Source organism: Artemia franciscana, chromosome 2, assembly GCF_032884065.1.
Source record: "Artemia franciscana chromosome 2, ASM3288406v1, whole genome shotgun sequence".
NCBI classification, from domain to species: Eukaryota; Metazoa; Arthropoda; class Branchiopoda; order Anostraca; family Artemiidae; genus Artemia; species Artemia franciscana.
In genome coordinates this window covers 48,437,590-48,461,341 of record NC_088864.1, presented here as the reverse complement: position 1 = coordinate 48,461,341, position 23,752 = coordinate 48,437,590, and the positions used below count along the sequence as shown (strand labels likewise).

The 23,752-nt window shown below is 35.1% G+C and overlaps 1 protein-coding gene across 1 annotated transcript in view; it reads left to right on the top strand.

Moving 5' to 3' along the window:
* The first annotated feature begins 10,246 nt into the window (after nt 1-10,246).
* LOC136043002 (uncharacterized) overlaps nt 10,247-23,752 on the top strand; it is a 39,323-nt gene continuing 25,817 nt past the window's right edge. Inside the window, exons 1-3 of the mRNA XM_065727892.1 lie at nt 10,247-10,522; nt 11,772-12,096; nt 20,059-20,216. Coding sequence (XP_065583964.1) covers nt 11,787-12,096; nt 20,059-20,216 — 468 coding nt within the window. The 5' untranslated portion in view covers nt 10,247-10,522; nt 11,772-11,786. The remainder of the gene's footprint in view (nt 10,523-11,771; nt 12,097-20,058; nt 20,217-23,752) is intronic.

Below are 23,752 nucleotides of genomic sequence, written 5' to 3'. Positions count from 1 at the left end.
TTTTATAGTTGAATAAAGTTTGGAAGAATAGGAAGATAAGTCCCGAGCTCAGATTAGAATATTGGAAGGCAAGGGTAACAACAGCGGTCAAGCATGGCTCTGAAACATGGGCGCTTCTGTAGGTTGAGGAAGATATGTGAGATGTTTACCCAGGGATCACCCAGGGATAGATTAGATATTTGTTTGACTAAACGTATATAAAAAAAAACTTTATGAAAAATCTGGTTCGATCCCACTTTTTAGGGTTGAAATGAAGGCAAGGTTTTGAGGGCGGACATGTGTTACAAACGAAGAACTAAAGAGCCAAACAATGTGCGTTTTGGATGTCTATCTGGAGCGAGCGAAAAGCACATGGGATGGGAAAAGGTCATAAGAAAGGATTTAAAGGAGATTCTTACTTCAGAGGGACTGAGTAAAGAATGAATCTTAAGGACTGGGAAGGGGCTTGCACAGCTGTGCTACACCTCAGGTGGCTGGGGTCTCAACAAGCCGCTATCAGAAGTAGTTATAATGAAAGCTTATAAAAATAATTTTAGTTACTTTTTTTTAAGAAAGGTTGTCATTGAAACGATAAATAAAAAGGTACTGAAATATCATTTAAAAATCGCTAAACTCATAAAAAAAAATGGTAAAACACAAAATTACTAAATTGGAGGTCTTCCGGTGGCGTCAGTTCATGAAAATTTAGGAAGAAATGTCTTTTTCAATATCTATGGGGAAAAATTTGTTATTATTTCAATTTATCGATAGAAACACAAAAAAAATTCATTTTTCAATGAAAACACATCAAAGACAGGTGTTTTCTTAATCTAGGAGGGGGAAAAACAATTTAGGAGGGACATAGACCCCCCTCAACCTCTTCTCTTATATATAAGGTTGCACCTTAGCCTAATCATTATGCCTGAAAAAAATGAAAACACTAAAGGGATTTTCAGCTTCTGAAAAGGTATATAGTTTAACAGTTGAGTAATTTCAAATGAAACTTTCTTGACTTTGGACCAAAAAATAGCTAACATGAGCTAAAGCTCTCAGAAAAAGTGGCATAAAGAAATGGCATAAAAATCATTAAAGAAAAAATCCTAAGGGCTGGGCAGGATACGAAATTACATAATAACGGTGGTAGGCATTTTCCCTTACGAGATACCCCCCCCCTAGAGAATACCGTCAAAAATTACCCCCCCCCCCTCGCATAAAGCTCCCTGCCCCCGTGAAAAACTCTGGAGGTAATTTAGTTGTGAAACTTAGTTGTCACAATTAGAAAGTCAAATCATTCTTGAAGTTATTTATTGTAAAAATCAGATCGCTAGCTAAAATTCGGTTTTAGCTAAATCTTTCGATTAGCTAAGTCTCATTGTAAATAAGCCTTTTTTATCCTTTTGCCAGAATGATCCCTAAATACATTGCATGGATAATTTCTCTTGATTTCTCTAGTTTAGCAATTTACTTTAGTTTTGGGTTTTCAATCTGGCATGCCTTTAGAAGACCTCGAACGGTAACAGAATTAAACCTCGGATAAATTCCCCTGGGGTTTGAAATAGTTTGTGATGGATCATTAGAATTATGTAAAACTCGATTATTTCATTTTTATTTCTGTTAGAAAATAGACAGACCACACTACGCATTTTATTGCATAAATATAGATGTTATTTAAATGTACTCGTTAATAATAATTGCAAAACATGCCTTGTGATAAATTTAGCTTTGACTAAAGTACAAAATTCTGCTGGTATCGTCTGCAAAAATTCTTAGTACATAACTCTGAATTTTAGAGTAAAAACCACATTACAATTAAAAATTTTGGATTCCAAAAAAAAAATTGATTCAATTGCAACTAATTGTTCATTTCGCATATAAAATCGTAAATTTGGTTATAATGGTTGCCGTTTTGAAAGTTAAACTAACACAAGAAAGTGGTTCTAGGGGATCATTCTGATTACAGGCCGGTACGCGGTATTTCTTACGGGAGGATATGGCTGACCAAATAAGAAAAAGTGCTTAAAATAGGTGAATTATATAGAAAATAAATAAAGATATTGGCAAACGATAGTTATCTCTGCATCTCAAAGAGGGGTGAGGGGTGAACCAATGTCTCTACAACCTCTGTAAATACGCCCTGTATCTTGGCATCCCGATTTTAAGAGAAACCCGAAAAGTAAAATCTTTAAGTTTGTGATAAATTATTCAATTGGGTTTTACAAAAGGTTATCCTAATTATATAATCTTGAACTTTCAGATGAAAACAATTGATAATAAATGTTGTTGGTAAGTGATCAAACATTGATCTTTTGGTACAGTTAGAAAACAATTTTTTGTGGTCAAAAAAGGTAAAACTTTTCAATGGCTTCAAATCAGACTTCGGGTAACAATTAAATACAAAATCAAACAAAAAAAGCAAACAAAAATTTTAGCTGATAGTAAGCAGCTGATACTTGAAACTTAGCAGCTGATAGTAAGGAGCAACATCAAAACTTAAGACAAACAGAAACTATCTCGTACATGAGGGGGCTGCATCCTCCTTAATTCCTCGTTCGTTAGGCTAAAGTTTACCAGTGCTTTCAAAAGGCTTTTCGTTCCAAGCCAACAGCCCTTGTATTGTTTCCAAAGTGTTTTGACAAAGACCAAAATTTTGCTTAATAAGCGGGAAATTTAGGACGTGGCATACTGTCACTGAAGCTCTTTTTAACTACAGAGTGCGTATAGGAATTTACTAACCTTAGTAACTTACTCAGCTCTGGCAATAATAACTTCAAAGACGCCTGGCACTCTCGAACACTAAAAGAGATGACTTATGTGACCTTGCTGCCTTTGAAACAAAATCGACACAACGTATTCCGGGCATCACTTACCATGATTAAATAAAAAAAAAAAGTTTTTTAACTGAAAGTAAGGAGCGACATTAAAACTTAAAACGAACAGAAATTACTTCGTATATGAAAGGGGCTGCTTCCTCATCAACGCCCCGCTCTTTACGCTAAAGTTTGACTCTGTCTATCAATTCTTCTTTTTAAAACAGTAAAAAACCTTAGCGTAAAGAGCAGGGCGTTGATGAGGAAGCAGCCTCTTTCATATACGAAGTAATTTCTGTTCGTTTTAAGTTTTAATGTCGCTCCTTACTTTCAGTTAAAAAACTTGTTTTTTTTAATTTAATTTCTGAACGTTTTTGAATCAATGCATGTTTTGATTTTGGCTCTCCGCAGAGGAATAATTAAAACGAAATTTGCATTTATTTTTTTTTTGGCTAAATGGCTTTCTCATAATTTTGATCGAATGATTTTGAGAAAAAAAGAGCGGGGGAGGAAGCCTAGTTGCCCTCCGATTTTTTGGTTAATTATAAAGGCAACTAGAACTTTTAATTTTTTACGAATATTTTTATTAGTAAGAGATTTACGTAACTTATAAATTAGCTTACGTAAAGAACTTTTGTATTCTCATATTTTTATTACATATATAAGTTCGCCCCCTTGTCAGATCCTCGCTCTTTACACTAAAGCTTAAATTTTGTCCCAATTCATTAAGAATGACCCCAGAATCACAAAAGCCGTAGAATAAATAGTTGAAATTACTAAAAATACTTTAACGTAAAGAGCGAGGTATTAGGAGGAGGTGAGCCCCTCAAATGGGTAATAATTTCTGTTTGTTTTAAGTTTTAATGCTGTTCCTTACTTCCAGCTGAAAGTACTTTTTCATATTTATTTTTTTATTGTGTTTTTAAATAATGCTAGAAAATCCTGCGCTCCCTTCATGGAGATTTTCATCCCCCATGACAAATTATCGGTGGAAAGTTCCCCCAGCATATCCCCCTCTTCTCAACCCCTCCCCCAACCAAAAAAATCCTCCTGAAAACGCCTGTACACTTCCCAATAACCATTACTATATGTAAGCATTGGTCAAAGTTTGTAACTTGTTGCCTCTCCCATGGGGACCGTGGGGGAGTAAGTCGTCCCTAAAGACATAGTTATAAGGTTTTTCGACTACGCAGAATAAAATGGCTATCTCAGAATTTTGATCCGTTGACTTTGGTAAAATAATTAGCGTGGGAGGGGGCCTAGGTGCCCTCCAATTTTTTTGGTCACTTAAAAAGGGCACTAGAACTTTTCATTTCCGTTAGAATGAGCCCTCTTGCAACATTCTAGGACAACTGGATCGATACGATCACCCCTGGGAAAAAGAAAAAAAACACACAAAAAAACAAATAAACACGCATCCGTGATCTGCCTTCTGACAAAAAATGCAAAATTCCACATTTTTGTAGATAGAAGCTCTTCTTCTACAGTAGGGTTCTCTGATACGCTGAATCTGATGGTGTGATTTTCGTTAAGATTCTATGACTTCTAGGGGGCGTTTCCCCCTATTTTCTAAAATAACGCAAATTTTCTCAGGCTCGTAACTTTTGATGGGTAAGACTAAACTTGATAAAACTTATATATTTAAAATCAGCATTAAAATTCGATTCTTTTCATGTAGGTATTGATATCAAAATTCCATTTTTTAGAGTTTTGGTTACTATTGAGCCGGGTCGCTCCTTACTACAGTTCGTTACCACGAACTGTTTGATACAAGATAGAATCTCCAACACCAAGCTTCTCTAAAGTCTCAAGATCAAGCATAAATGTTCGACAAAATAGAATCTGTGCAACCGAAACGGCTAGAACCCATCAAACCCATAAAAAGCACTAGCATATATATATATATATATATATATATAAATATATATATATGTATATATATATATATATATATATATATATATATATATATATATATATATATATATATATATATATATATATATATATCAAACAGTTCGTGGTAACGAACTGTAGTAAGGAGCGATCCGGCTCAATAGTAACCAAAACTCTAAAAAATTGAATTTTGATATCAATAGCTACATCAAAAGAATCGCATTTTAATGCTGATTTTAAATATATAAGTTTCATCAAGTTTAGTCTTAGCCATCAAAAGTTACGAGCCTGAGAAAATTTGCTTTATTTAGGAAAATAGGGGGAAACACCCCCTAAAAGTCGTAGGATCTTGACGAAAATGAAACCATCAGATTCAGCGTATCAGAGAACCCTACTGTAGAAGTTTCAAGCTCCTATCTACAAAAATGTGGAATTTTGAATTTTTTGCCCGAAGACAAATCACGGGTGCGTGTTTATTTGTTTGTTTGTTTTTTTTTGTTTTTTTTTTTTCCCCAGGGGTCATCGTATCGACCAAGTGGTCCTAGAATGTCGCAAGAGGGCTCATTCTAACGGAAATGAAAAGTTCTAGTGCCCTTTTTAAGTGACCAAAAAAATTGGAGGGCACCTAAGCCCCCTCCCACGCTCATTTTTTTCCCAAAGTCAACGGATCAAAATTTTGAGATAGCCATTTTGTTTAGCATAGTCGAAAATCATAATAACTATGTTTTTGGGGATGACTTACTCCCCCACAGTCCCTGGGGGAGGGGTTGCAAGTTACAAACTTCAACCAGTCTTTACATATAATAATGGTTATTGGAAAGTGTACAGACGTTTTCAGGGGGATTTTTTTGGTTTTGGGGGTAGGGTTGAGGGAGGGGGCTATGTGGGAGGATCTTTCCTTGGAGAAATATGCCATGGGGGAAAAAAATTCAATGAAAAGGGCGCAGGACGAATCTGGTCACGTTAGAAAAAAACGTCAAATTAAGAGCTTAATATACAATGCTGGGTGTTCGGAGCCTCTCTATTATGGAGTATAATTTGAAAATAACACAACTATACGAGCGATAAAACATATATACCACAACCATAACTACTGCTAAGAGATAACACAACTATAAAGCGAAAACAGGTGAAAACTAACGGGAAAATAAACGAACTAAGAGGTGGAAGGGGCCCAGAGAAAAACTATAATCCTTTTTCAATTTTGAGCCTAACTTCCGCAAAGGAGTAATAATGTCAGAAGCCCCGAAATACCGAATTATTTTCTTTTCAAACAGTTCGTGGTAAGGAACTGTAGTAAGGGGCGACCCGGCTCAATAGTAAACGAAACTCTAAAAAACGGAATTTTGATACTAAAAGATACATCAAAAGATTCGAATTTTTACGCTGATTCTAAATATTAAGTTTCAATTAATTTAGTCTTTGTCATCAAAAGTTACGAGCCTGAGAAAATTTGCCCTATTTTGGAAAAAAGGGGGAAACATCCATTAAAAGTCATAGAATCTTAACGAAAATCACACTATCGCATTCGGTATATCAGAGAACTCTATAGCAAAAATTTCAAGCTCCTATCTAAAAAATGTGGAATTTTGTATTTTTTGCCAGAAGACAAATCACGGGTGCGTGTTTATTTATTTGTTTGTTTTTTTTTTTGTTTTTTTTCCCAGGGGTCATCTTATCGACCAAGTGGTCCTAGGTTGTCGCGAGAGGGCTCATTCTAACGGAAAGGAAAAGTTCTAGTGCCCTTTTTAAGTGACCGAAAAATTGGAGGGCAAATAGGCCCCCTCCCATGCTCATTTTTTTCCAAAAGTCAACAGATTAAAATTTTAAGATAGCCATTTTGTTCAACATAGTCGAAAACCATAATAACTATGTCTTTGGGAATGACTTACTCCCCCACAATCCCTGAGGGAGGGGCTGCAAGTTACCAGCTTTGACCAGTGTTCACATATAGTAATGGTTATTGGGAAGTGTACAGACTTTTTCATGGGGATGTTTTGGTTTGGGGGGGGGTGGGGTTGATGGGAGAGGGCTTTGTGGGAGGATCTTTCCTTTGAGGAATATGTCACGGGGGAAGAAAAATTCAATGAAAAGGGCGCAGGATTTTCTAGCATTACTATAAAAAAAACAGTGAAAAAATAAACATGAAAACGTTTTTTCAAATGAAAGTAAGGAATAGCATTGAAATTTAAAACGAACAGAGATTATTACGCATATGAGGGGTTCTAAAAATACTTTAGAATAAAGAGCGAGGTATTTAGGAGGAGATAGATACCTCGCTCTTGATGCTAAAATATTTCTAGTGATTTCAACTATTTATTCTACGGCCTTTTTGATTCAGGGGTCATTCTTAAAGAATTGGGACAAAACTTACGATTTAGTGTAAAGAGCGAGGTATTAACGAGGGTACAAACCCCCTCGTACACATAATAAAAATATAAGAATATAAAAGTTTGTTACGTAAGTTAATTCTTAAGTTACGTATATTTTTTACTAATAAAAACGTTCGTTGAATATTAAAAGTTCTAGTAGCCTTTTTAAGTAACCGAAAAATTGGAGGGCAGCAAGGCCTCCTTCCCCACCCCTTATTTCTCAAAATCGTCTGATCAAAACTAAGAGAAAGCCATTTAGCCAAAAAAATTAATATACTAATTTCATTTCAATAATTTATGTGCGGAGAGCCAAAATCAAACATGCATTAATTCAAAAACGTTCAGAAATTAAATAAAAAAAACTAGTTTTTTTAACTGAAAGTAAGGAGCGACATTAAAACTTAAAACGAACAGAAATTACTCCGTATATGAAATGGGTTGTCCCCTCCGCAGTCCCACGCTCTTTACGCTAAAGTTTTTCATTGTTTTAAAAAGTAGAATTGTGGCAAAGAGTCAAACTTTAGCGTAAAGAGCGTGGGACTGCGGAGGGGACAACCCATTTCATATACGGAGTAATTTCTGTTCGTTTTAAGTTTTAATGTCGCTCCTTACTTTCAGTTAAAAAAAACTAGTTTTTTTTATTTTATATATATATATATATATATATATATATATATATATATATATATATATATATATATATATATATATATACATATATATATATATATATATATATATATATATATATATATATATATATATATATATATATATATATATATATATATAAATAATATAATGGAATTTTGATACCAATAGTTACATGAAAAGAATCACATGTTAATGCTGATTTCAAATATATAAGTTTCATCAACAACAGTTATACCCATCAAAAGTTACGACCCTGAGAAAATTGCCTCATTTTGGAAAATAGGGGGAAACACCCCCTAAAAGTCATACAATCTTAACGAAAATCACACCATCAGATTCAGTGTATCAGAGAACCTTGATGTAGAAGTTTCAAGCTCCTATCTACAAAAATGTGGAATTTCATATTTTGCGAGAAGACAGATCACGGATGCGTGTTTATTTCTTTGTTCCCCCCCCCCAGGGATGATCGTATCGACTGAGTGGTCCTAGAATGTTGCGAGAGGGCTCGTTCTAACAGAAATTAAAAGTTCTAGTGCCCTTTTTAGCGACTGGAAAAATTGGAGGGCACCTAGGCCGCCTCCCACGCTCATTTTTTCCCAAAAGTCACCGGATCAAAATTCTGAGATAGCCATTTTATTCACCATAGTAAAAAAAAACCTAATAAATATGTCTTTAAGGACGACTTACTCCCCCGCAGTCCCCGTGGGAAGGGCTGCAAGTTACAAACTTTGACCTGTGTTTACATATAGTAATGGTTACTGGGACGTGTACAGACGTTTTCAGGGGAATTTTTTGGTTTAGGGGGAGAGTTGTGGGGGGGGGGGGCTACGTGGGAAGATATTTCCATGGAGGAACTTCTCACGAGGGAAGAGAATTTCAATGAAGGCGGCGCAGGATTTTCAAGCATTATTTGAAAAAACAATGAAAAAATAAATATGAAAATTTTTTTCTACTAAAAGTAAGGAACAGCATTAAAACTCAAAACGAACAAAAATTATTACGCATATGAGGGGATTACTTCCTCGTTATACCTCACTCTTTATACTAAAGTATTTTTAGTAATTTCAACTATTTATTCTACGGCCTTTGTGATTCAGAGGTCATTCTTAAGGAATTAGGACAAAATTTAAGCTTTAGTGTAAAGAGCGAGTTATCGACGAGGGTTAAACCCCCTCATATACGCAATAAAAACCTACGAATATAGAAGTCCGTTACGTAAGTTAATTCGTAAGTTACGTATATTTTTTTACCAATGAAAACGTTTGTAAAAAATTAAAAGTTCTAGTTGCCTTTTTAAGTAATCAAAAAATTGGAGGGCAACTAGGCCTCCTCCCTCGCTCCTTTTTTCTCAAAATCTTCCGATTAATTGCAATTAATTAATATGCAAATTTTGTTTTAATTATTTATGTGCGGAGAGCCAAGATCAAAACATGCATTAATTCAAAAACGTCCAGAAATTAAATACAAAAAAAAGTTTTTTAAATGAAAGTAAGGAGCAACATTAAAACTTAAACCGAACAGAAATTACTCCGTATATGAAAGGGGCTTTTCCTCCTCAACGCCCCGCTCTTGACGCTAAAGTTTCTTACTGTTTTAAAAAGTAGAGTTAAAAGAAAAAGTCAAACTTTAGCGTAAAGAGCCAGGCGTTGAGGAGGAAAAGCCCCTTTCATATACGGAGTAATTTCTGTTCGATTTAAGTTTTAATGTTTCTCTTTACTTTCATTTTAAAAAAAACTTGTTTTTTTAAATTTAATATATATATACTAAGGTTCCCATATTCTTTGCTATTAAATGACCAATAACTATGTAATTGCTCGTATTTTTTGCATTTCGATAGATAAGATCTTGAGTGGCCTGGATAAGGCCTTTCAGTAGACAGAAGAAACTAGATAATTTTCCTTATTCAATATTCCTCGGCATTTCAAATACTCGACAAATTTTACGATTGACTTCATAAAATTTAATATCGTGGATGAAGCAGCCAACCTCTAAACGTTTCACAATTTATGCGTCATTTACCCCATGACCTGCTTTTTATTACGATTTAGTCACAAATATTAATTAACATTCAATATTTATGCAGTAAAATGTGTAGTTTTATTATTATGTTGTCGAAGTAGAAATGAAATATTGACATTTTTCAGGATCCTAGGGACTCATGGTTTGTGGTAACGAAATGTAAGTAAGGAGTGACTCGGCCCAATAATAATTCATACTAAAAAAGGAATTTTGATGACAAATAATACATAAAAAGAATCAAGAAGGAGTGGGGAATATTTGCCGCCTTGATCTTCTTTTTCTGTCTTCGAACGTGCGGAGACAAGTGGGAGAAGGAGGGGGATTGCCCAGCCCTTGTTCATCGAAAACTCAAAAACAGATGAATTGTAATAAAAGCATGTGACCAGTCCTAAAAAACAGACATTTCAAAGCGTGAACGAACACGAAGGACCTCCTCCTACATACTTCCTTCTTTAATTTATATAATATAATAATGATTTTTTTCATTTAAAATGGCAGAAAAGATGGCTATTTATTTTCTTAGTTTTTGTGGGCATGGCACTCTCGTCCGTAATTAGGCTATTCATTCTATGTTTATATGGCCATAAAACAATTGCGTTTGTTCATACAAGGACCGGATATAAATATGCAGAGAGGTTTTTTTCCGTCCCTACGCCAAACTACCTGAAAATCTCCCAAAACATTGAAGCATTCAGTCAGGATTAGTTTACTCTAGTCTACCTGTTGAAAAACAATCCATTGTCTTAGTTTCTGTTTCCCAACCTGGAATCAATGTTGGATACATAATTATACGCGGTATTTCATTTTATTCTTATTTGCAAGTAAGATTATCCTAAAGTCCCATCCATGGATCCTTAGAAAACTTAAAGAAAGTTCTTTAAAATGTGCAGTAATTTAGGTGTAAGAACGCAGCGTTGCAACTCCTCAATTTAAATTTTTTTACTCTCTTCTACAGGGTTAGACCAGTACTTCTCACCTCCTGTATCCTCTCAGGGCGATGGAAATAAATTACATACGTCAGGGAATCGCTACATAATATACAACATGCATCTCTCACATTTCTTTTCAAATTATTGCTCCATCATAGCTCACTCTTTATTAAGAAAACTTCTGCGGTACCTTAGGGATCTGGACATCAAGCTATGGCTAAGACTGTCTCTACCTAGTACAATAACAGTCTGCTACAAGCTACCGCAATAACTTCTGGGGGAAGGGCGGTAGTAAAGGAGGATTTGTTGAAATTGAGCTGGTTACCACTTTATATTGGTTAATAAGAAAAAATGTATGAATATGATGCTATGAGGCTTAATGTGATGCTAATATTATCTTTACATTGAAATTACATTGCAAAATAAGGAATACTACTTTATTATGCATTAGAACCTAGGATAACCTAGAGAAAAGAGGATATTCTTTTCATCAAGATCAAATTTTCAAATGCCGTCTCACTTGGACAATTTGGCTTGCACAGACCCAAAAAGCGAAAACTATTTGAAAATGTGGTAAACATAGGATTATATACATTAGTATCCCCTTCTTTTAGAGAGAGAACCCTGGACTCTTGTTATTCCGCCTCCATGAAAAATTACATGCAGGAGCAGTATCTTCTGGTTGTGCACCACTGGAAAAGATCTCGCTGGTGGGTAATTAAAAAGACGACATGTTGCGCCTGTACCTTCAGTTGGGGGGGGGGCTGGAAAATGGTACTTACCTTCACAGATTCCCCTCCCCCAGATTTTGAAAAATATCTTTTTTGTTATTTTATTAAAAATGGATTGTTTTGGTTTTTCTTTGAAAAAGTAAAAAAAAAGGCAAAATGACCCCTTTAGATTTTCTAAGCACAGTTCCTTCCTCCCTTCTAAAAAAAGCCTTGAATTGACGCCACTGTTACCCAACTTAACTCTTGCAGGAGAAGACAGCTCCAAATTCCAACTATGTTTGCAATTGAGAAAAGTTGATAAACAGGGTTAGGCAGACAGAAAAAGAACTGAAATTTCCAACTATTTACACCTTTGAAAATACAAAAACCTAATTTTATTTTTAGACTGGAAAAGCAGCCATGGGCGATACCTTTAGAGTTCAATGGAATGGACACGACGGAGTATTTAAATCCATGTTTGGCCCTCTCCTCGATTCTGAGCTTCTCACTGACGTGACCATGGCTGCAAGAGATGGCTCGTTGAAGTGTCACAAGCTCGTACTTGCTGCTTGCTCCCCGTATTTGCGGGATCTGTTAGTGAAAAATCCTAACCAATATCCAATTTTAGTGTTGCATGATATGGAAATCTGTCATTTGAAGGCAATTATTCATTTCCTATATAATGGTGAAATGCAAGTACCAGTGGAACAAATGGAAGCCATTACGAAAGGTATGCTTAAAGTAAACAGTGGTGTAGCTATGGTCTTCAGTGCCTAAGGACATTTTTGATTTTTGCCCCCCCCCCCTCTAGTACTATTACAATATATGTAGATCATAGTATCGGCGAAAAAACCCTTAATTTGGCGCCTCTAAGAGGCTGCAATTTTTGACAGCCGTCCCCCTTTGCCCTCTAGCTACACTATTGAGGATAAAAGGGAATTTCTCTTTGAAATAGGGAGTAGTAACAGCTGATTAGAATACTTTTTTGTTTCTATAATTAGAAAAACAATTTAATATTTATTCCGACCGAAAAAGTAGGGATCTAAAAGGTTTGCTTTCCACTACACTGAAAGAAAAAAAGAAACGTCACTGAAACAAAGGATAATTATTGAGTAGAATTTGAAAACACAAAATATTCAAATAAAACAGCAGTATTTTGTTAATATAAAAAAGATTTTTTTTTTTCTTGCTTAGGAAACTTTAAACCAAAATAGAAATGGTTGCTTATATAAGATGTTCAAGTAAATTATTCCACAATTTTATACAACTCTAATTATTCTATAAGAAAACGTGGAGTTAAGTAAGAAAATACGGGCCTAAAAACAACTTTTGAGATTTTGACTTTCTCTCACAATATTGAAATTTTTGTGACCCTTCTCTCCCCTAATGATGTCTTCAATAATTATTACCTTTTTCTTAGTGTATCGATTTTTAATGGCAACAGTGTGCCCATACAAGCACGACCAGGATTTCGTGTTGGTATAATCTTTCTTTTAAATGGGAATTAGGGACAACCTTGTGTACCTCCGTGACTGACTCATGAGTGCAATGATACAGTCAAATGTTATCCAGCCAATAAGTCATGTCAAGTCAAACTCATGACTGCAAATGTCTTGGCAAAAACCGTTTTCAACAATTACAAACCAATAGACAGACTTCCTAGTTCTGTAAGGAATTAAATAAAAAAAAATCAAGTTTTTTCAACTGGAAGTAAAGAGCAACATTAAAACTTAAAACGAACAGAAATTATTACGCACATCAGGGGAGTTGCCCCTTTCTCAATATCTCGCTCTTTACGCTAAAGTTTGAGTTTTTAGTTTAATTATTCAAGAATGCTTTCTGAAGCACAAAGGTCGTTTAATTAGAATAATAAGCTTTTTTTAAATAAAAAAAAAACTTTAGCGTAAAGAGCAAGGTATTGAGGAGGGGGCAATCTCTTCATGTCCGTCATTATGTCTGTTGTCTTAAGTCTTAATGCTGCTCCTTACTTTCAGTTGAAAATACTTGCTTTTTTAATTTCTGATCGTTTTTGAATAATGCCTGGAAATCTAGCTTCCCCTGCATGGAAAATTCCCTTCCCCATGAAAAATTCCTTCACGGAAAGATCTTCTAGTGAAAACACCCTACCCGAAAAAAATCCCCCTACCCCAAAAATATATGTATACTTCCCAATAGCCAATACTATATGTAAGCAATGGGCAACGTTCATAGCTTGCAGCCCTTCCCCTGGGAGCTGTGGGGGGTCAAGTCATCCTTAAAGACATAGTTATTGGATTTTTCGACTATGCTGAAAAAAATAGTTATATCAAGATTTTGGTCGGACGAATTTGGGGGGAAAGGGGCGTGGGAGGGGGCTAGCTGCCCTCCAGTATTTTTGGTCACTTTAAAAGGGCACTAGGACATTGATTTACAATAAATGACCTCCCCTAATCTTCTAGGATCACTGGTTCGATACGATCACCCCTGTGAATTTTTTTTTAATAATTTAAACACCTCCATGATCTTGCTTCTGGCAAACAATGCAAAATTTCTCATTTTTGTATATAGGAGTTTGAAACCACTACAGTAGGGTTCTCTGATACGCTGAATCTGACGGTGTGATTTTCGTTAAGGTCACTTGATGTTTTGGGGGTGTTTCCCCCTTTTTTAAAAATTAGACAAGTTTTCTCAGGCTCGTAACTTTTGATGGGTAACATTAAACTTGATGAATAAATAACAACGAAGACCACACTGCCTTTCCATCACAAATACCAAAAACAAGGAGAACAATAGGGAATTTTTTAAGACAGTAGGAAACAAATTAAAATGAATATTTCGACCCTAAGTCCAAGGGCCGTCCTCAGCAATACAAATAAGAAAAAAACAACTTACAAGAGGAGAAAATCAATAAAACTAAAATGAACAGTTTTTCAAAACAGTCCTAGCATCCTTACCTCAGCGAAGTTCAACCAGGACTGATAAATAAATTGTTATGAAACGAGGCAATTCAATGAAATGAAAGAAAATGATTTAAAAACAGGTTTTTAATGCCAGCCTAACTTTTTTCGCTGCTGATCTTATAGGTCTATTTGTGTCAGGTTCTGTGTTAATATCTAATGTTTTTTTTAAATATTTCGTAAGGTCATTTTTAATTATATTTGTGTATAAAGCATTCAGTGAATATTCTCCTAAGTCCCTATTTAAGGAAATATTATAATTAGTCTTAAGTCTGATTTCAATTGCTTCTCGAACTGCTTGCTTTATGCCTAGATCATTGCTAATAATGGCGGATTCTTCAAAAAGTGTTTTGTGGCTAGGATTTTCGAAAACATGGCTACTTAAAGCAGAATCAAAGAAACAGAAGTAGTATTAGAATTCAGAGCTTTGGTGATATCATCTTTATGTTGTTGTGGGCGTTTCTCGAAATTCTGGTGGGTTCCCCCTACATAGAATTTGCCACACTCACATGGTATTTGATAGACACCTCTTTGGCGAGTAACTGGAGTCTTATCTTTACCAGAATTTAGGAGATTTATGATTTTCAAATTATTGGTAAATACAACATACAGATTATTTTGTGTGCATACTTTTTTAAGATTTCTAGTGATTTTTGGGATATATGGGAGGTAAATTATGCTTTGGGGCTTATCGGGATTTTCACATGGTAAATTATCGTTGATTTTATGGGAGTGTCTTTTTACTCTACGGTTAATTCTATTATTAATAAATAAAAGAGGATACTCATTTCCAAAAAGTATGTCCCTGATAAAGTCTAGTTCAGTTGTGATGTAGGAATCAGAACAAATATTCAGGGCACGATCTATGAGAGAAAATTACGACACCTCTTTTAACTTGTGGGGGGTGGTGTGATTCAAAATGTAAATATGTATTGTTTTGTGTTGGTTTTCTGTAAATAGTAAAATTGAGTTCATCTAAGTTACGAATAATTGAAACATCTAGGAATGAGATTTTATTTGCAATTTCAATTTCTAAGGTAAACTGTAAATTCCTATCATATTTATTAAGGAGATCTAAAAAAACCTAAGTTCATTTTCCCCATAGTTCCAAAGTGAAATTACGTCATCCATGTAACGTCCCCAAAAGATATGTTTCAAAAAATATGAATTTAATGCACAATTTTCAATATGCTCTACATAAATATTCGCCAGTAACCCGGAAAGAGGCGCACCCATGGGTAAGCCATTTATTTGTTGGTAGAAAGAATTACGGAATTGGAAATACGTTGAATGCTTGTTTCAAAATTTAACCAAGGTCATTAAAAGGCGTCGCAATCTAATGCTGTTGCTGAAACTTCTATTGAGTCATAATTTTCATTCATTTTATTTTCTAATAATTTCTCGGATTCTGCTACATTAATATTTGTATACATAGACACAACGTCAAAGCTACTGATAATTGTATTTTCTGAAATATTTACGTTTTTGAGTTTTTCAACTAAATCGACCGAATTACATATATAAGATTTTTGAGAAAAAACCAAAGGTTTGAAGGCTGTACATAACCATTTTCCAATGTTGAAAGTGGGGGCTTTCGTACAAGCTACAATTGGCCTTAAAGGCATGTCTTGCTTATGTAATTTTGGTAGACCATAAAAGTTTGGACAAAAGCTGCCACGGGGGAAAAATTTATTATATAATTGTGGAGTAATTTTACCATTTTGTTTTAGATCTTTTAGTTATTTTATAATTTTGAAAGCAAACTGATCAGTATGGTCATGGGTTATAGTTTTATATGTACTTTTGTCATTTAGATGTGCCTAAATTTTTGTGTCGTAATCTTTCATGACAACCAAAGAATTGCTTTTATCTGCTTTAGTTATAATAATGGACGGATCTTTGCGGAGACTGGATAGAATTCTTAGGTCACGCAAATTATCTGGTTTTATATTGGCAGGAGGATTAGCCTTTTTTTATTATTGTAAAGTGTATCAATCAGGCAAGCCCTAACTTCGTCTGGGTTGGAAATAGATGAATAAAATTTGTTCAAAGACGACTCTACAGAGTAAATGAAATCCGCCACAGAAACTTGTTTTGGAAGAAAAGAGAATTTCGGACCTTTTTCGAGAGTTTGAATTTCCAATGTCATCCTAGCCACAAAATACTTTTTGAAGAATCCGCCATTATTAGCAATGATCTAGGCATTAAGCAAGTAGTTCGAGAAGCAATTGAAATCAGACTTAAGACTAATTATAATATTTCCTTAAATAGGGACTTAGGAGAATATTCACTGAATGCTTTATACACAAATATAATTAAAAATGACCTTACGAAATATTTTAAAAAACCAATAGATATTAACACAGAACCTGACACAAATAGACCTGTAAGATCAGTAGCGAAAAAAACTAGGCTGGCATTAAAAACCTGTTTTTAAATCATTTTCTTTCATTTTATTGAATTGCCTCGTTTCATAACAATTTATTTATCAGTCCTGGTTGAACTTCGCTGAGGTAAGGATGCTAGGACTGTTTTGAAAAACTGTTCATTTTAGTTTTATTGATTTTCTCCTCTCGTAAGTTGTTTTTTCTTATTTGTATTGCTGAGGACGGCCCTTGGACATAGGGCTGAAATATTCATTCTAATTTGTTTCCCACTGTCTTAAAAAATTCCCTATTGTTCTCCTTGGTTTTGGTACTTGACGAATTTTATATATTTTGAATAAGCATCAAAATTAGTTTCTTTTGATAAATTCATTGTTATTAAGACTCTGTTTCTTAGAGTTTCAGTTGCTAATGAGTCGCATCATTCCTTACTAATAGTTCGCTACCAAGAACTGTTTGAAAAAAGGCATTTGACCTACTGTTCCTAGATTTGTGGATGGGGTTTTTGGCAATCATCGCAGAATTGTAAAGTTGTCACATGTGACCTTTAGGCACAACATCGATTTCCATTATCAAGAGGGCTTGATAACAACAACTGGACCATATAAAAGGTCATCAAGATAGACCTTGGTTTAAAAAAAGAGATGTAGAGCGAACCGGCAGTAATTGGTTTTTTATTCGCTATTTTAAGCTATCTATTTGCAATGGCAGTTTTTCCTTTAACAAGGGTTCTGATTTTATTTTTGTACTTAACCTTCCTTAAGCCTGTGTATGATGTAAAAAATCTAATTAATACATTTGTCTATATCCCGTCACCAAGGACCGTGATTGGATCGCAAAGGTGGGGCCATACCTGGTCATCAGATTAGATGTTGCAAAAGGATTTTCCTGTTTCGAAAGGGCTATACAGAAATGGAAGCTGACGTCCATTGCTTTCAATTGTAAATTGAGGCTGGGTGTTCGTGTCAATTTGCTACGGCTAAAGTTGTTGTTTAGTTTTTTGTTTACGTTCTATTTCTGTTTCGAATATATAAAAGAAATCAAATTTTGTCTGTAAAGATCTTTTTTTTACTAAATACAGTAAGTAGATAACTTCGAAGACCACACTGCCTTTCCATGACGAAAATATAACAGTTCAAAATAGGGATGAAACTTTTTAATTGACAGTGAAACAATTATAAAAAATTTTAACTGGTATTTCGAACACATACATAGTGTCCATCATCAGAAGTAAAACTAAAAGACATTAATAAAAACAAACAATTTTTATACCCAATAAACTAATTACAAATAGTTTATTGCTCTTATTTTTTTCAATGCAACAGCGGAAGCAATTCTCCTTGACCTTTTCGGTTCAATAGATTTACCTGACATATCAGGTGGACAGAGGTCAAAGCTCTTAGGTGAAATGACATTTACTTTATTTGACCTCAGTAAATTATCATAAATTGAATTCAATCCAAATTCACTTGTATTTCTGCTTATAGAATTATTCTTTAATATACATATATTTTTTAATTTCGATTGTTTCCCTGGAAATTTGCTTAAAACCTTGGTCTCTTGAAATCAAAGAAACGTTGTCAAACATAATAAAATGATTTGGATAATTATAAATATGTTCCAATAGAGCCGTCGTGAAATCTTCATGTTTGGAATTTTGCTTTAAATACGATGAAATAGAATTATGATGTTGTAGTAATCTCATTTTTAAATTCTGGTTAGTACGTCCCACATAAGAGCTTCCACAAGTACATGGAATTTTATAAACCCCACTTTGTTGCTCTACGGAAGTTCAGTCCTTTCCAGAACTAAAAAAAATTGTTTGTTTTTATTAATGTCTTTTAGTTTTACTGCTGATTATGGACACTGTATATATGTTCGAAATATCCAGCTAAAATGTTTATATTTGTTTCACTGTCAATTAAAAGGTTTCGTCCCTATTTTGAACTGATATGTTTTAAATACAGTAAGAGGATCAAATCAGTGAGTTAGTTGACCAGTCTTAGACAGTTACAATCTGTGCCACTTAGAACAAAGCTGGGCACTTGAAAGATGACGTTTCTCTGCCTATTAACAAATACAAAACAACTGTAAGATATATATAAACAAATATAACATATAACATATATATATATATATATATATATATATATATATATATATAAACTATCTATATATATAAAAATAAGTTGTCTGTGTGTGTGTGTCGAGTGACGTCATGTTTGTGTGTCGACTGACGTCATGTTTGTCAACTGATGAAATTACATACCGGGACACCGGGACACAAATGACGACCGGGACACAGGGAATATAAATGACGACCGGGAACCTCAAAGAGAAATTACAGACTGGGACACCCGGACACAAATCACGACCGGGACACAGGGAATATAAATGACGACCGGGACACAGGGACACATCATTAGAATAATGAGGTATAGATCTGAATACGGATTGTTTTTCCCATGGACAATTATATGTTGCATGTTCAAGAGTCAGTAAACCTGACAATCTGTTTATAATGACGACCGGGACACAGGGATTGTTCGAATAGAAATTACAGACCGGGACACAGATGACGACCAGGACACAGGGAATATAAATGACGACCGGGACACTCAAAGAGAAATTACAAACTGGGACACCGGGACACAAATGACGACCGGGACACAGGGAATATAAATGACGACCGGGACACAGTGACATATCATTAGAATAAAGAGGTATAGATCTGAATACGGATTGTTTTTCCCATGGACAATTATATGTTGCATGTTCAAGAGTCAGTAAACCTGACAATCTATTTATATGCAACATATATATATATATATATATATATATATATATATATATATATATATATATATATATATATATCTATTCACAGGGACACAACTACAATGGCGCGTAACTAATATGGCGCGTAACGACTTACGCGCGCGCGGGGGGGCTTAGGGGGGCGCGAAGTGCCCCACCAACTAGGTGTTGGGGTGGCGCGAAGCGCCACCCCAACAGCTAGTAAAGATATATAAAACTATACAATAAATCCCTCGTTGCTACTTATGTACGAAGTTATGTACTGTAATCCCTGAGGAAACCTCTATATTTTGTTCTAGGGTGGGGCAGGGAGGATGTTGCCCTCCCAAATTTTTAGTTTCATAGTCTTTCTCTTTGTTTTATCAAAACATGTCTGAAACACCATCCCTACCACAGAAGCATAGTTAAAACGTCGTTGAGAGCGTGTTGTGAGTTGCCTATATGCTTTGATGCCGTGGTGAGTCTGAACACAGATTTTTTTTTTCCTTGCCTCCCTTAGATGAACTGTCTCGAAGGAAAAATGTAGTCTATAAACACTAACGTTTTAATTTGCAGTTTGTAAAACCCTGTGCATTCGTGGATTCACGTCAGATTTGTCAACTTCACAGAGTTCACCAGCCTCCGATAGTCCTTCTCCTAAACCAAGTCAGTTGGAAGAAGTTCACTCTCCAGCTTCACCGTCAATCGAATTCCTAAATTTGGAAACACTTGAGGTAATTTAAATGACGCAACGCACAAATAAAAAAGGGGCTATCAGACATTTTCTGAGAAAACAAGTTGTTTGTCTCTAGAAGTCTTTTAGTAGCTCTTAATCCACTGGGTAGGTATGTGGAGGCAAGTTACGCTACAGAAGGTGGGAAAGACCAGTTATGGTTCATGAAGTAAGAATTTTTGATCCTCCAAATCTGTGACTCCCAACGAGGGGTTCAGGCCCCACCGGTGAGGGCGTATTTTGATGGGTCATAGGCAGGACTGCACCCTTTGGCTGTTTATATTTTAGAGCCTTAATTTGAAAAACAGAACATTTTTCACGTGAATGACGTCAGACAAGTTAACTGAGAAATTTTTTTTTGTCCCTAGAAGTCTTTTTAATGGCTCTTAATCCACTGGGTAGGTATGCAGAGGCAAGTTACGCTACAGAAGGTGGGAAAGACCAGTTATGGTTTATGAAGTACAAATTTTTGTTCCTCCAAATCCGTGACTCCCAACGAGGGGTTCAGGCCCCACCGGAGAGGGCATATTTTGATGGGTCATAGGCAGGACTGCACCCTTTGGCTGATTATATTTCAGAGGCTTAATTTGAAAAACAGAACATTTTTCACGTGAATGACGTCACATTCAAATGCATTTAAAGAGCAACACAGATACATGATGCTATTGTAATGACGTTATACGTTGTATAAGGGTGTTGTATTCAAACAATATTTTTCATTAGTCTAAAATGTGCCTAGAGGAGGACGACCCAAAAAACGATACCTTTTAGAAATGCGATAATTTTAGAAATGCTTAGGTGGGGTATGGCCCAAAATGGGTTGGAAACCACTGCTCTAAATCAAAGACTACCAAACATATGTTATCCATTATATAGCAAAACCAAGCCACTTTATTCAGCTATGCATTTTTTGTTGTTGTCTGAAAACATTCTTACACGAGAAAACTTGAAAATCAAATTGTTGCTCTGCGGGAATATCAAGGTAATGGTGGATAAGTCCATAGGTTTTTGCAACAACGATATTTACTTTTTTAACATATCTATTTATTCATGACTCAAAGGTGTAGGTCCAGGGATGTGGCCGAGGGACTCAAATTCACGAAATCGACTTGCTTCGTTAGTGTTTTGATTGGCAAGAACCAGGTAGGATGGGACTATTTAGCTAGAATACTTAGAGGTTAAATACCAAAATGGAAACATTTTTTGTTCCTAGACACCTCATAGGTCTGTCTATACCTGAAAGCCAGGATTTCCTAAGATTGTTCTTTTAGTTGTTTACAAATTAGGAATTTCTTAGGGCAGTTTTGCATTTTCGCCAATGTTGCACCGTAAACACTAATTAGTTAATTTGACAATTATTTCTATCCGTGAAAATTCAAACATTAGCAAGCTGTTGACTCCCAAAGACACCAGCGTTTCAAACCAAAGCCCCACCTTCTTAAGCTGTTTGGAGCCATTCGTTTTTAGCTCATTTTTACCGACGTTTCTTATAATTTAATTAAATAAGAAAATAAGTTTTTTAACTGCAAGTAAGGAGTGATATTAAAACTTAAAACGAACAGAAATTATTCCGTATATGAAAGGGGTTGTCCCTTCCTCAACGCCCCGCTCTTTACGCTGAAGTTTGACTCTTTGTCACAACTCTACTTTTTAAAACAATTAAAAAACTTTAGCGTAAAGAGGCGTTGAGGAGGGGATAACCCCTTTCATATACGGAATGATTTTTGTTCGTTATAAGTTTTAATGTCGCTCCTTACTTGCAGTTAAAAAAAGTTGTTTTTTTTATTTAATTTCTGAACGTTTTTGAATTAATAAATGTTTTGATTTTGGCTCACCGCACAAGAATAAATAAAACAACATTTACATATACATTTTTTATACATTTTTACTACATTTACATTTTACATACATTTACTACATTTAAATTTTTTTGCTAAATTTCTTTCTTATAGTTTTGATTGGCCGATTTCGACAAAAAACAGGGTGGGGGAGGTGGCCTAGTTGCCCTTCAATTTTTGGCTACTTAAAAATGCAACTAGATTTCTTACGAACGTTTTTGTTAGTAATAAACATACTTACCTTACGAAATAACTTACGTAACGAACTTCTATATTTGTGTATTTTTGTTACGCATATGAGGGGGTTCACCCCCTCGTCAATGACTTGCTCTTTACACTAAGCTTGAATTTTGTCCCAAATCCTTAAGATTGACCCCTGAATCACAAATGCCGTAGAATAAATAATTGAAATTACTAAAAATACTTTAGCGTAAAGAGCAAGGTGTTGTGGAGGAGACAAACCCCCTTATATATGTAATATCTTATGTTTGTTTTAAGTTTTAATGCTGCTGCTCATTACTTCCAGTTGAAAAAAATATTTGTTTTCTCATTTTTTTTTTTTTAATAATACTAAAAATCTGAAAATTCTCTTCCCTCATGAAAAATTCCTCCATTGAAACTTCCTCGCACATGAGCCCCTCCCCTCGACCTATCCCCACCCCAACGCAAAAAGGCCCCCTGGAAACGTCTGTACATTTCATAATAACCATTGCTATATGTAAACAATGGTCAAAGTTTGTAGCTTGCAGCACCTCCCCTGGGGACTGTTGGGAATTAAATTTTGATCTGGTGACTTTGGGGGGGAAAGTGTGCGTGGGAGGGAGCCTAGTTGCCCTCTTATTTTCTGGTCACTGAAAAAGGACACTAGAACTTTTAATTTCCATTAGAATGAGCCCTCTTGAGACATTCTATGACGACTGGGTCGATATGATCCCCCTGGGAAAAAAAAACAAAAAACAAATAAACACGCATCCGTAATCTGTCTTCGGGCAAAAAATACAAAATTCCACATTTTTGTAGATAGGAGCTTGAAAATTCTACAGTAGGGTTTTCTCATATGCTAATCTGATGGTGTGATTTTCGTTAAGATTCTATGACTTTTATGGGGTTCTTCTCCCTATTTTCTAAAATAAGGCAAATTTTCTCAGGCTCGTAACTTTTGATGGGTAAGATTAAACTTGATAAAACTTATATATTTAAAATTAGCATTAAATTTCAATTCTCTTGATCTAAATAATGGTATCAAAGTTCTGTTTTTTAGAGTTTCGGTTACTATTGAGCCGGATCCTTACTACAGTTTGTTACCACAAACTGTTTGATCTAGTACCTGTTACTACCAAAAACTGAACATCTGTATGTGCCGGCATATTTCATTAAGGATTGAGTTCCTGACCTTATCCTGATTTTTAGATAGATATGATTGTTTCATTTTCTGCTTAGTCAGCTAAAAAAACAAGAGCTAAGAGCTCAAATGGCGCTTGTGACGAGGCAAGAAGAGCTAAGAGCCAAGAGCTCATATGGTATGAGCTCTAACAAAATTCTAAGAACCTTTAGATTGATTTAAAAGAAAAATCATAGGCTTAATGGCCGTCAGGATTTAAAATAAGAGCTCTGAGTCATGATGTCCTTCTAAATATCAAAATTTATTAAGATCCGATCGCCCACTCGTAAGTTATAAATACCTCATTTTTCCTAATTT